The sequence below is a fragment of the Populus alba genome, chromosome 2 (assembly GCF_005239225.2).
Source record: "Populus alba chromosome 2, ASM523922v2, whole genome shotgun sequence".
Taxonomy (NCBI): domain Eukaryota; kingdom Viridiplantae; phylum Streptophyta; class Magnoliopsida; order Malpighiales; family Salicaceae; genus Populus; species Populus alba.
The window spans coordinates 6,735,239-6,750,092 of NC_133285.1; the positions used below are offsets into that span (position 1 = coordinate 6,735,239).

Below are 14,854 nucleotides of genomic sequence, written 5' to 3' on the forward strand. Positions count from 1 at the left end.
AGAACCACGGCGACAGACTTGAAAAGAGGGAAGAAATTACTCAGCAAGAGCGAACCTGTGGTGTCCAGATGCATGCATCTGTAGCCTGTAACAACGGTAGGATAGCGTTGCAGAGAGGGGACCTAACTATTTGACCGACGGCAAAAGAAACTATGAACGCAGCAGCGGGCCTTCAATTTCTGAAACGAAATCACTTTGCCTCGACAGAGTAACCAGTTACCACTGTAACATAAAATTTTAAAATATAATTAATATATTTTTTCAAATAAAAACTTTTAAACTTAAAATTTATATTATTTTATATTAAATTCTTGATTATATCAAATAAAAAAAATTAATAAGCAATTATCAAAATTCTAATATCATCTTACAAAACCATATTAATCTAATAATTTAAATTATTAAATAAAATATTAAAATATAAAATTTATATTATTTTTTTAATATAGTGCTCGTTTTGACGTTAATCTACGTACACGCCTCCATTTCGAATGGAGTTGGTTTCCAGTGCTCCATATCTATCTTAATCGGATGTTACCCCCCCTGCATTCGATGCAGAACTTCTATAGAGGTCAACATTCTTTTTAAATTCTATTTAATACACTAAATAGCCTATTCAAAAGAATAAAATATTTTTAATATATCAAATAAAGTTATCTTGGTAATATGAGAACAAAAAGAGAATCCATGGTTTTTTTTAGATATATAACATACCCACCTGGCCACCTCCATGCCTGAACATGCAAGTATTTTTACTCTATCCACACCTCTATCACCATGGATAGACCAAGGGCATGCCCACCTCCATTCGAGGAAATGGATCGGACCTTCATAGAAACAGGCACAATCATCCTCCCTTTCACAAACTGGAATATTTTCACCGTTGCAGTTTTGAGATCACCAGCAAAACCCAACCCGTTCGATGAATGAGAATTTATGGTAAAATTAGCATTGCTAAGTAATATAATTGGTAAAAGGTAGCCATTGATGTCATTGACTTGATCGAAAGCACCAGTTCTTAAAACTGCTACTCAACTAAAATACGAGGTCTGTAATGATTCAAATTGATTATGATGTTCAACCGCTATAAAACCCAATGGACCTAAACTACTCTGTAAATTGAAGCTACTGGTTTCCAACAGAAGATTATCCTCTTAGGTTTCCAACTGATGATTTATCCTCTTATGAGGAAGGAGATTATCAGAGCAGGATGCTGCAGGCATGTTCTCATAACATTAACAAATGACACTTACAATACAGCACAACAGGTCTGTACTAAAAGAACTCGAAGTCTAGATATTTACCCCCAGACTTCATGTCTGTCCCTGCCATCCTTTTACTGCTGCTGCCTACAATGCCGACCCCAATTTTGTCAACTGCACCAAACTTGCCAGGCGAGGGCTCGGTCTCCACTGGCCTTGGCACTTCAGGTGGTGTGCTACACCTAATTAGAGCCCAATTCACACTTTCAAAGAAAGGATGCTGCTTGATCTCAGTCGCGCCCCTCTTCACCCCTAGCCTTTGCTGAGGTTCCTTCACCAGCAAGCCTCGGATCAAATCTTGGCTAGCATAAGCAGTAGCTGGTGAATCTGGGAATCTAAGCTGCTGCCCCACCACATTGAACAAGGTAGCTCGGTTTCCTGAGCCTTTGAACGGAGTCTTACCATATAATAGCTCGTGCAAGAAAATGCCAAATGTCCACCAATCAACTGCACTGCCATGGCCTTCTCCCTTGATAATTTCAGGGGCCAGGTATTCATGGGTTCCCACAAAGGACATGGACCGAGCAGCTGTTGGTTCTGCCACGAGCTCTGGAAGTGCAAAAGCTGGCAACCCAAGGTCATGGCGAGATTTTCTAGTCTTTTTCTTATTTTTCTGAGGGAAGATGCGAGGCAAAAAACACGCAGGTTGGATGCAAACTGATGAGGGCTCAATACAGGCAGGCTGAACACAAAATGCACCGCCAGCAGCTCGTTTTGAAGGGTCAGAATTAAATGACGTTCTTATCAGGGTGGGTGAAACAGCACATCTAAGGGAAAGGTCAAAATCTGAAAGCATTATGTGGCCGTCATCACGGACTAGGACATTTTCAGGTTTCAAGTCTCTGTAGACTACTCCAAGCATGTGCAGATATTCAAGTGCCAATAAAACCTCGGCCGCATAAAATCTGCACATTTGAAGAAAGCAATTATTATATAGCTGCTTGCTAAAAATTACTGATTCTGGCAAAAAGAAGACAGGGAGATCATATCAAAGAAGGGAGAGCTGGTGAGAAGGAAAGGACATTTTGCAGCACAAATAGTATTTGTCCATGATTAGGGACAAACTGTTTTGTTCCTCAAATGTCATGGCAGGAAATCCATCTGACTACAGCGGACTCCCCACATTTCATTTAATTAGGTGTTATTGTTGTTTCCTAGTTACCAAAAACCTAACATCAGGCTCTATTAGTTTGGGACATTATTTGAACATAGTAGTCGATAGGTAACAGTTTATGAAGGAAGCTTCATGTGCTCCATCAAGTTTCCAAATTCCAGTGCAAGAATGTTTAGTACACATAGGGACTACAATGAGGTAGAGATATGTGTCAGTTGTTGAATTGGATTTGGAATTGGAATATTGAAATAAGCCATATTTTGGTTTCAGAAGCATCCAGAATAGGTACTCTTGTGAACTAGCATCACTTATTGTGTGTGAGATCTTACACCAGTGACTAGAGCATTTTAGCATATAAATGAGGCAACATTCTCAAGATCCTGTCAGGTAGAAGACAACCAAAACACTATCGGGCTGGAGAGTTGTTTAGATTGTGGAAGAGGAGTTTGGTGATGCTTCCATCCCATGGGGATGGAACTTGCATGTTAAACTTCGACAGGGCAGGGAATTGGAAATTGATATTAAACAATATAGGGAGGTGAAACTCGTACATTTCCCATCCCTGCACCAGTAGATGGGCTAAAATATGACTGCATCAATCAATGGATGACATTTGCATTTAGTATTTTGAAAATAACTAGTATGGCAGCTACATAAGTCTGCTGAGTTTAGCATTTTAGAATTTAATCCAATTTTCTACAAGCTTAACCATCTCTTTTATGCTTACCACTTCCAACATTTGTTTAATATCCACTGGGTTTTCACCCCTGATACCTTGAAAAACACAGCACCTTGTACATGGAAATTTAATTTCATACTTCCATGAGGAAAGATAATGAATTGTCCACTAAAATACTATGACACTATGTTTCCATCTTCGCAATTTACTAGAGTCATTGCCTACAAGCAATCAAATTTGAACAGTGGAAAAAATCCATCTACATGTGCCTTTCTGTCATTCATTTTGCAACAGTTTAAGCATTAAGGATGGGTGAAAAAAATATCATGGAGTTGGTTTTCCTATGCGGTCTGCGATGATAGCATGAAGTGGAAAGTTTCTTGTGTTGACCTGGCATAGCAAGGAGAATTATTGTTGTTGGTATTGAAATGACCTCAGGAAAGGGCTCTGACCAATTAATTAGTTTATTATAATAACTATAACATGCAGGTACCATTTAGTGTTAAACTATTATAGAGTTGAAAACTATGTACCTTCAACAAAAGAGAAATAGTTAGTAGCACACAACTACTAACCTAATTGTTAATCACATGCTGCTAAACGAAGGCATATCAGGAAACAACATCAAGGAAAAAATACTTAAGACACCATGCTTTATTCATAACAGACAATGGCGAGAATGCTGCTAGACTAAAAAATACCTGGCAGCATGCTCGGAAAAATGTTTTCCAGGTTGTCGTTGCCTCAGAGTGTGAAGATCACCCCCTGGACAATATTCCATAACCAAACATGAGAATCTGTCTGTCTCAAAATGAGTATATAAAGTCGGCAGAAATGGATGATCCAACAACTGCAAAATCTCCCTTTCTGTCTGAGCTCTTGTCAACTTTTTCCTGCTTGCAAGGGATGCCTTGTCCATTACTTTCATTGCAAAAAAACACCTAGTTCCACTCAGCTCTGAGAGATACACGCTGCCAATGTCACCACACCCAAGGCGTTTGAATAATCTAAAGTGACTCATTCCCAAAATTCCATCTCGTGCTCGAATGGCAAGAATAGCATTCCACCTGGGATCATTTCCTTTATGAGGCTTATTTGCACTGCCAGTAATATTGCTCCAATTACTGTCATCACTAAGACCACTACTGTCACTTGCTCTACTAACACTAGTCTTTGCACTTTCAAGCGAATCCCCTCGAACACTAACACTCCCTTTTGTACTCTCACAGTTTCTATCTATAGTAAGCATGCCATCACTTGTAATAGCATCACTCCGATATGTACTGGCACAGCTATTGACAATGCTCATAGCTGTGACAACACCAGTACTGTCAATGCTACTATGTGGACTCACATTACCACTTGGAGGCAAAGAGGCATCCCAGACACATTCCTTCTCTTCTGAATCAGGTGGAAGGAGAGAGTTTTCTGTATTTTGTGATGCACGAGGAACAGTAAATGGAGAAGGCAATACAAGCAAGTCATTAGGTTCTTCAACCAAACTTTCTGCTGGAGAAAGAATCACTGGGCTTGGTTTTTTGGGCGAAACCCTGATTGAAAGATCTTCTAGAAAAGGCCCCTTCACAGACATACTCTTCACAAGGCATCCAGGCTCAGCTTTCTTTTGACTGATTGGTACATACACCGTTTTCATTATTAGATCTGTGTCAATAGGTTCAGGTGGATGACTAGCCCCAGAGAAAGAACTCGGTCCACCTTCATCAAAGGAATCACCACTGCCCTTAGAAGTCACAACAACATCAAGCATTAAGTCGTCTTCTATAGCTGCAGAGTCCTTTCCTTTCCACGGTCTAACAGGCACTGGAAAGTCCGTAATTTGAGATTGATGTGCATTAAATCGACCCGCAACATCTCTTACCAGACCTGTCTGCAGCTTTGGTGCCTGGCTCACTTCTCTCCCTGACACTACATATGCCCTTGACGATACCTGACTCAAAACAGGCAATTTAGCAGGAAGAGCCTTTGATTCTGCAATCCTTTCCATATTCCGTACAACGTAATGTTACATGGAAGGATCCTTCAGCCAATAGACCTGCAAATGGAGATCAAAGAGTCGATTAGGCACTTCAATCATAATAATAATATAAAAAAAAAAAGTAAAAATACAGATATCATCAATCAAAATTTTCTTCTCATAGTAATTCTTCACCCGCGACCCAATCTAATAGCTAATCTTCAATTCGGGGTCACTAAATCTCTTCCATTCATTTGATTTCCTAAATGTTAGATATTTGAACAATACATTCATGCATAATCTGAATTTTCTGGCCAAAAACGTCATAAACCAAAATAGATACACAATCACTAACCGTTTTGTACATGCAGCTGAACCAAAAAAAACAAGAGAAAATCGCAAAATCGGACTAGATCAAGCAACTAAAAACTCAATAATAATAAAAAAGAAACGGAAAATCTACAACTTCATTCACAATAAACTAGAATAAAAAAATGGGAAATTCGGTGAACTTGCTTTGCGATTATTCCCATTACCACCAGTAGCAGCAACGTCACAACACTCCTTACCTGAAAATCCTTCAATTCCACGCGGCAACAGAATCCAAAATTCTGAAGAAGCGAGACATCTCGAAATCCCAAAAAGGAATTTAACAAAGCAAAAGGAATGAACCCCGAACAGCATTTAAACAGAAACAGAGAGAACAAACAGAAAGAAACAAAATGGATAAATAAAACGCACCGTTTTTAAAAATAAAAAAAAAATAAAAAGCAAAGAAAGAATGAATAAGAATCTTGTACCGCGAAATCCTGTTGAGAGACAGACAGACAGCTGATACCCTTTCTTCTTGTTGTTTCTCTCTTTCTAGAAGCTTAGAAATGACATTAAAAAAAATGAAGGTTTCTGATTGATCAACAAAACCGAAGCTCCTCCTTAATTCCTCTCTCTAAATCTCTCCAAATTTTACTCGCTCGCTCTCTCTGGAATGTTGCTGTAGGTTGGCTCTGCTGCTGCAGCAGCAGCTGCAACAAAAGCTTTCGTTGATGGTTGCAGGGAGTAGTATTCGCTTTTGCTTTTCTTTCGCTTCTTTGTATGAATGGGCAGCAGAGCAGTACAGTCCTAGTGTTTGCTTTTCTTTTTTTCCTTTTTCTTTTCTCTCTCCCTTTTTTTTTTTTTTTCTTAATAGTTGAGGGAGAGAGGAGAGGAGAGGTTGTGGGGACCAGTGAGTGTTTGGTGTGGGATCCACTGCGTTTCTGCTTTAAGCTGCACTTCTTTTCAAATGAAGTGGGGACGCTCCTCCTCTCTCTCACTCTCGAACCGTTTTTGTTTTGCAGGATCGGGTTTGGATTCTCCATTTTCGTTTTATTTCTCACTCCCATGTTTAGCGCGTGTTAAATTTTTATTATTATTATTGTTATTGTTATTGTTACATCACTCAATATAACTCTTTTTGTGACAAAAGATTTAATCCTTGAAATAAATGAGAAAAGATGTTCTCTAATTTTTTCTCTTGAATATATATATATATATATATATATATATATATATATATATATATATAAAAATCAATTATAATTAACATCTCAAACCTTCTACCAATATCATAAAACTAAAATAATTCTATAAAAAAAAACATTGAAATAAACTATAAAATTTAATTGTTAATCAGCTTAATATTAAAAAAAAATTAAAAAATATAAAAAAATCATCTGAATAAATCCGTCAAATTTATAATACTAGAATAATGTTAAAATGATTTAACCTAGAATTAACCTGTCAATATGTGATTCTAACTATAAGACTAGAATAATCACATGAAAAGCAAATCAAAATAAATTATAAAATCAATTCCCAATCAACTTTATCTAATTTAATGTTAAACGATGAAATTTGTAAAAAATTTAATTAAAAAATAACACAAAACTTTAATATTATATTTGATTAAGAATTAAGTTTCATGATTTTTTTTTGTTTATAAGTTATCACAATCTCATGATTGAAGAATAATACTTCACGAATTATTATTCTAATGAACAGTGCTTTGTAAAGAGGGTTACAGTAAAAAAAAAATTAGGTTTTTTTAATCAGAAGTTAGAAATTGTATTTTTTTATTAAATTAAAATTTTGATTTAATTTTATAATAATCCTTTATTGGAGTTAAAAAGTTCTATAATCAGATTTTTTTTATTTAATTTTATAGTATTTTTTATGAGAGTTATAGAGTTGTTTATAACAAGATTTGTTTTATGATTTCTTTAAATAGAAGTTAAAAAAAAAAATTAAATCAATTGACAAAAGTCACACCAAAAATTTTTAATTCTGAATTCATGTCAAAAAATTAAATCTTTCTCTTGTCCAAACGACGAGCGAAAACAAGGGATAAATTACAATTTTACTATATTGTGAAATATGCAACGTGTCTCGAATTTTCTGGGCGTAAATTTGGAAAATATCTTCACGCTCCAGGAGCAAACCGTTCCACAGGTTCAAACGAAACCAGCAATGATTCAAGAAATATTTTTGGTTGCCAGTTACTGAAATTAAGATAAGAAAAGGATGCATGGTTTTACACAAAAATGAAATGATTATCGTGCTAAAACAAGAGTGGCTGTACAGAAAAAACCGATGATTCATCCCCTGAAATAAGAGGTTGCCATAATAATATAGGGCAGGGTCCACCACATAATTAGGCAAAAGCAGACCTGGATGATTTTTGGCTTTATCTTGCATCTTGACTTGCCACCGTAGGTCTTACATACGCCGCGTTGTTTTATTATAAGCATGCTGGTCAAGGTTAGAAAATACCCCTGAGGCCTTTTCAGTATTACAAAAACAAAAATACAAAAGATAACAAAAGGGGAGCCTGTCGTCGCCGGGCGGAGAAAATTGCTCGGCGGCGGGCACCTTAATTCCGTGAAAACATTTGATAGGTAGAGCATGAAGATGTTGAAATGACAGGTGGGGTAAGAGTCGTTGACAGTATAAATTCTCACTGTCTTATGTTTTGCCATTCCTATAAATCTTCAAAAGCTGTTCAATCAAGAAGACAGTCAAGAATGGATGTAAAGCATTTGATGTTGAGAAAGCTCAGGCGATTGGATGTATCACGGAAGTGGTGCTTCTGCAACACAAAGCATCGCCTTTCACCGGAACCTCGTCTAGCAATTGATAATCAAGAATTTATTGACAATACTCAGCCCTTTCAAACATTGATACTGGACAATCAGGAGGTTTCCGGTACAGTTTTCTAGCTTACCGTCCAGTAATGGAATGTTCCTAGCTCCCAGCTAGAGTTCATGTACCAAACTTTCAGACTGCAAAGATAGTAAAATACCCTCTCATTTTCAGAAATAATCCCGGCGATCTACGAGGTGGTGGATCAAACAATGAAGTGTATTTACTTAACAGTTCGGGTAAGAAATTCACTAAAAATAAATCTAGTCTCCGTATTCAAAAACATCTCAGTAAAAATTAAAATAAAAAAAGGGGGTCAATCTCAGTTTAGCTCATAACACATATACTTGTTTTTAATTAGATTTTAAATCTGTAATTTTTATCAATCGAGTGCTCGGTAACACGGGCTGATCACGTGTTTTCAAAAAAATTTATAAAAAAAATTATTTGATATTATTTTTTTATTATTTTGATATAAAAAAAATATTATTTAAATATATTTAAAAATATAATCACTATTATAATATCAAAAACAGAATCTAAATGTTTTCTAATTTTCAATTATTTGATGAAATTTTTGTTACAATGTTCCATTGACGTGAATATTTTATATAACAAAACGATGTGTTTTAAAAGAAACATTTTTCCTAGACGTATTCATTTGAATATGAACAATTGTATAAAAATTCACAGAAAAAAAAAAAGAAGTTAATCTCAGACAAAAACACAGCAATTGTTTAAAAATGAAAAAAAAAAAAAAAAAAGTTGAAGATTCTCAACGATGCACTATAGAGACAGGCCTGTGGTTCTATGCAGAGCTATGAGTCTGAGACCATGACAGTCCAGTCCAGTCCATTATCGGAACGTGTAAGCCACAGCTACAAGAGCGCGTTCTGATTGGACGGTGAGCATTAACACTGGCATTGTCCAAAGGGTCCCCGAACAAGGAGACGTGATCACAGCCAAGATAAGGATAGAACGAAGGCCAATTTGGACATTGTAAAGAAAAGGACTGGTTACGCGTGCATGGTCAATATATGACGTGGCAGTCAATAATTGACAAAAAGTGCGAGTAAAAATCGGTTTCGGGGATTACTGAGTAGGACCGCAATCAGATGGGGGCAAGTGATATAACAGGAGAAGTCAAAGTCAGTGAGTAGTCAGCTTCTTACTGTCCTTTGTTGGCCCAAGATGTAGCCACTTAAGACACTGTTTTTGCTGCAAAATTGCAAAATTTGCCTCATCTTCGGCTTGGAAGTTTTTGCAAGCATTATGTTTTATCTCCACGTATCACAGAGGCACTGTTCAAGATATACCATTTTCAGACAAACGTGGCGTGCAATAACCCTTCAGTGATCCAATGCTGAGGATTCATATCTACCATTGAATAATTGACACAACTAGAATGGTCCCCCCAATATACCTCGGGTCAGGCCAAGTGTTTTTTCGATATAAAAAAAAACACATGTTAAGACAAGTTAACCTTTAACCAAAAAAAAATTGAAAGTCGTGTCATTACTTGATTTAGCTTAATAAATGTAACAACGATAATATATAACCGAACTAAAATAATATAATAGTCAATTTAAAAATTGATCACTTGTCAATAACATAAAAACACATCATTTCAATATCAATATTGATAACAAAACACAAATGTTAAAGAATAAAACTAAAAAAAAAATCAAAAGTAAAAAAATAACAAAAAAAACCAAGTAAAACTAAATCAACTTACTAAGCCTACGACTCAAAACATGAGATCTAGATAACCTTTTAGAAAGGAAAATAAAAAAAAAATCACAAAACTCAATTTCCAACCAACCCTGAGTTGCAAGGTGAAATTAAAAGAAAAAATCAATTAAAAAAAACTAAAGTCAACTCAAGCTAATCTTTAAAGTTAGTGATTTGGATCATAAAATCAGGATTAACCTTGTAGAATGCAACCTGAAAAAAAATCACAAAGTAAAATCCTCAGTCAATTAAATACCGAGGAATGAATTGAAAATAAAACAATTAAAAAAAATAAATAGCTATTAAAAAAAAAAAATTAAATTTAAAATAAAAAAATCTATTAAAAATAGAAAAATAAATAAATAGCAATCAAAATAGTGAATACCAAATTTGATATAAAAATTAAATTAATCCAGATATTAAGGGAAAAGATTAAAAAAAAATCAATAAAAAAAGATTTGAAATGAAATAAATTGTAATCAAGATAATAAAAATCAAATTTAATACAAAAATCAAATGCAAGACACCTTTATATTTTGGTAAGCCAACACAACTCTCAAGGAGGTGAGAAAGAAACGAACAAGGAAAAAAAAAACCATGTCAGAGATAAACAATGGTGCTTCCATTGACACTTGTTGTACCACCATGAAGACAAGGCGTGAGGCTTTAAACGTCTTTATAAAAGTAATAGCTATGTTGTTGAAAAATGTTGCATACGCTATTTGAAGAACGTGGAGGTCTCTGACACGCTATCATGTGCGTTGCATGTGCCTACCTATTTTCCCTGCCCGTTCACCCCAATCCTCGCACTTGTCTCGATTTCAATTTTGATCCTTTAACGTTTAATTATTTTAAATTAGTCAGATTTTATTTTATTTTCAAAACCGAACACTAGAATTTTCCTTCAATGCTGCAAGATCCACATATCAAGGCAACCACAACAAAATATCAAGTCCCTATTAAAGCTAGTAAAAAAGGGTCAAGTTGAAAAAATAAAAGTGAGGGATCAAAATAAAAAAAGAGACATGAACTTCCCGATAAACTATGCAAATCAGTCTTTGAATTTGACAAAAAAAAAAAAAAAAGATTAAGCATTTTGCTAACCTTCAAATCCAATCAATGAAACTCTAATTTTTCTAAATCAAATAGATTGAATTTTATTTTATAAAATTAAGAGTTAACCGAGCAACGAAACATTTTTTTGACAATTTGAGATCCCTATACATACGCATGGAAAATAATTTAGCAAAACCAATTGTAAATCAAAGCAATGTCAAAGGACCAAATAAAAAGAAAAGGAAATTAAAGGTCCAGAGCATAAACAATCCCAGGGACAAAAAAAAATCATTGTTGTTGTCAAGGTCCCAATGTTTTTCATATGACTTTCAGTTTTTATTTGTATGATATTGATATATATATATATATATATATATCAATAAGTGTCATTACAAATATATATACACATATATTATTATTATCCCCTTGAAAGTTATTATTTTTTGGACTATTTCTTTGGATCACATGTACATGACCTGGTGAGGGAACCTTGTTGGACGACAAATTGTACATAGTTAGTATCTAGATCTGTGGCATACACTATGCGCAAACCAAATTAATTGTTTTTAACACAAAAATAACATAGACATTGCTAATATGTTTCACAATATAAAAAATAAATACGTGGGATATCCAATATAACTCAATTAAGTTAAATAGTCTAAAGTTAACTTGAATGGTAAAAATAAAAAAATAAACATTCACAAAACCTAGTAAATATTTTATCTGAAATTATGATAATTCAATTAAAAATTGAATAATTGAAGCTAAACCCGAGATATATATTACATTATATATGTGTGTGTTGGATAATAAATAATATTTATAAAATAGATATTCATATAACATCCAAAACCCAGTAAATAAAATATAAATAGTATTACACCAAATTCTTCAGTTAACTTGTAGATCAAATGAAGCTTAAATTCTTTATAAATTAAGGTTATGTTTAATATTGTGATAGTAGTTATTTTTAAAAATGTATTTTATTTGAAAATATATTAAAATAATATTTTATTATTTTTTTTAAAAAAATTATTTTTAACATTAGCATATTAAAACAATTTGAAAATATTACAAAAATAATAATTTAAAATAAAAAAATAATTATAAAAATAAATAAACTCTAAGATTCAAGTAGGTTATTCGCACTAAACTGATTCATTTTTTTAAACATCTATTTCTCTCCCAGTCTCCTACAAAAATTAGAACCATAACATCATAACATCATAAAACTCACTTGCTACCCAGGTTCAGTTTTTTCACTAATATATATATATATATATATATATATATCACTAGCTTTGTCCGGCTATTTCTTAAAAGTTTTTATTCATGCATGTTTCTGGTAAATAAGAAAATAAAAATTTCCTCTCATTACACTAAAAGCAAAACTAAAAGATTGGGGGCAAACTCACAGTGTCCTGTACTATTCACCAAAATACAAAATACCGTGGATTGTATTTTTTGTGAGTAAAATTTACTTTTGATCCCTGAAGATTTTTTACTTTTACATTATTTGGTTCCTGTGATTTTATGTTTTTACAACACAGTCTTCAAATTTTATCTTCATCATATTTTAATCAATCCCCCAGTTCTGAAATTAAAAAAAATATTTTGATTATATATATATATATATATATATATAATCCTTGAAGTTTTCGATTGGATCCTACAATTCCAGTAATCAACCAATAAAAATATTTTCTCTCTTCGATTTACAGTGTCTATAACTTTTGATCACCAAGATTTCTTAAAATATATCGAATGCTTGCGACTGAAGAAAATTGGTCAAAGGAACTGTTTCAAATTGGAATCCAGCAAAGCCTATTTCAGGGACCAATTCCAGTTCCCTTCACACTCACCCTTACGGAAAGAAGAATATATATTTTTAAATAGTAATATTAACCCAATAACTTATTTAAGCTCTAAAATAAAATTTCAAGATATAATTTATATTATTTTTTAACATACCCTCTCAAGTTGAAGTTTTTTGAACTTGAAACTTGAACAGACTCATATTATCTTTGTGCTTAATTTTTATTAAATAAATAAAGATGATGAGATTTGAATTCGTGATTATTTAATCATCAAGACTTTAATACTAAATAAAAAAATATTTCAACTCAATAATTTATATTATTTTATACCAGCCACGTACAATCAAGCCCTTTGCTCATGGCATTAATTTAGTACAGGATGCCGATAAAGTTAAGGAGAGTCCAAATAAAAAAAAAGTTGTGAAGTGGAAAAAAATGGAGGATGATGTTGATCATGATTGGGAAACTTTATTTCATTGATGGTCACGTTCAATTCTGGGCAAGTTGTCATGTGAGTCTCCAATCCCATGAAAGCTATATTTTTAGTGATCAGAATGATTGGCTGAATGTATATTCTACCACTGCTCAAACGCTAAAAACATTACACCCACATTTCCAGATAAAAAAGAGGCATTTTGTAGTAATCTATAATCTGTGGGCCTTGCATGCTGCTACCCTTGCTTTTTGAAAAAGGTGCAAATTAGAGGTTTCAAATCGTTGGGATCGGGAAAAGAAAGATCGAGGTGGGCTCTTCCATGATTCATTTCTCACTTGTGAGTTTGGTTCACCGATGACTTTTTCAGTGTGTCTTCTTTGTCTGTGGTGTTTTCCTTTGAATCCTTCACTGAATATGGGGCCTCAGTTTACTATTTTCCTGTTTTTGAAAGAGGGGGGATGATTAGGACTACTTGTACATGGTTCTTACAATATTCAAGTGCGTTCACTCTCTAAAAGACTGGCTGATTTGAAGTCGGTGAGTAAAATTAAAAACGAAAAAAAAAAAAAACTAATTCTTCTAACAAACAGGTAAAGAATAACAAATAGTAGGAGGTTACATTGATAATTTCATCTTTTTTTTTTAATATATAGAAAAATTATTAATTTTTCCTTGAATAAAATAATATAATGTTTGTTAGACCCATTATTTAGGGTTTTATATCGTGCCAAGTCCAAGCGTGTATCAACTTCATGATTATTATAGGCCTCATTAAACAATCTACTTTCCAAGCTCCATGAAAGATAATACTTGACTTAAATGTGTGATTACCTCTATTTAAATACTAAATAATCATTCCTTGAGTATATTGAATTTTGAAAATATTATTAATTACTTTTGATGTTTTTAAAAATAAAACAATATAATTCTCTTATTCGAGAGCCTTTTATTATTTTATTTTATTGTAAATTACAAGGAATACATAGAGGTGTTTTTATAAATTATATCTATTAAATATAATTAAAAAAAAAATTGTTGGTTGACCCTTGCATACAACACAAGCGTGTAGATGATCTCATGTAATTTAAGAGATGCAAGTGGAGCTGTTTATCCTTCAAATACTATCTTTTAGGGTGATGTTTAAAAGATCTCGAATGCTCTTCAACAAGTATTTTTTTTCTCTTTTCCATGTTGAATTTTGTGTTAGCGAATACAATTTATTTTCCATTCACATTTAATTTTTGTTTTTTTTTTAATTTTGAATAAGTTATAAATTACAACTTCTTTTCAATTTCACCTCTATTTTATATTTTAATCTTTGAGATTTGGTCCCTATTATTTTTATTACTGTTTTTTATTTTTAAAAAGCCATAAAATTATAGTTTTTTTTTTTTAATTTCACCCCCTTTTATTTTCCCATCTTTTAAATTTGATTTTTTTTATTGCTATTTATTTTGTTTGGGATCACTTTTTATATTTTTTTTTTCAATTTTATTCTTCATAATTTTTTTTTCTTTCAAATTTTATCCCCATTCAAAAAAATAACAGAGAAGACGTGGATATATCACGTGCTGTTAAAGTTTTCTACTCAAGGAACCTCTCGTAGA

General features: G+C 33.2%; 1 protein-coding gene across 3 annotated transcripts; it reads right to left on the reverse strand.

Moving 5' to 3' along the window:
• Positions 1–964: 964 nt before the first annotated feature.
• Positions 965–6,198, reverse strand: LOC118042152 (serine/threonine-protein kinase D6PKL1). Of its 3 annotated transcripts, none has more exons than XM_035049740.2 (4): positions 5,831–6,198; positions 5,600–5,641; positions 3,757–5,108; positions 965–2,167 (listed from the first exon to the last, which is right to left on the reverse strand). In XM_035049740.2, exons 3-4 carry the CDS (start codon positions 5,058–5,060, stop codon positions 1,276–1,278), a joined length of 2,196 nt encoding a protein of 731 aa, XP_034905631.1. In that variant the 5' UTR covers positions 5,061–5,108; positions 5,600–5,641; positions 5,831–6,198; the 3' UTR covers positions 965–1,275. The 3 variants fall into 3 exon arrangements, with proteins under 3 accessions (XP_034905631.1, XP_034905630.1, XP_034905629.1); XM_035049739.2 differs by having other exon boundaries at positions 5,600–5,658; XM_035049738.2 differs by lacking the exon at positions 5,600–5,641.
• Positions 6,199–14,854: the final 8,656 nt, after the last annotated feature.

Excerpts from the sequence above, each read along its gene's own strand:
- LOC118042152 (XM_035049738.2), bottom strand. The coding sequence starts at position 5,060 with ATGGAAAGGATTGCAGAATCAAAGGCTCTTCCTGCTAAATTGCCTGTT. Across the intron at positions 2,168-3,756 it reads TTTTCCGAGCATGCTGCCAG|ATTTTATGCGGCCGAGGTTT; the intron begins GTATTTTTTAGT and ends TCAAATGTGCAG.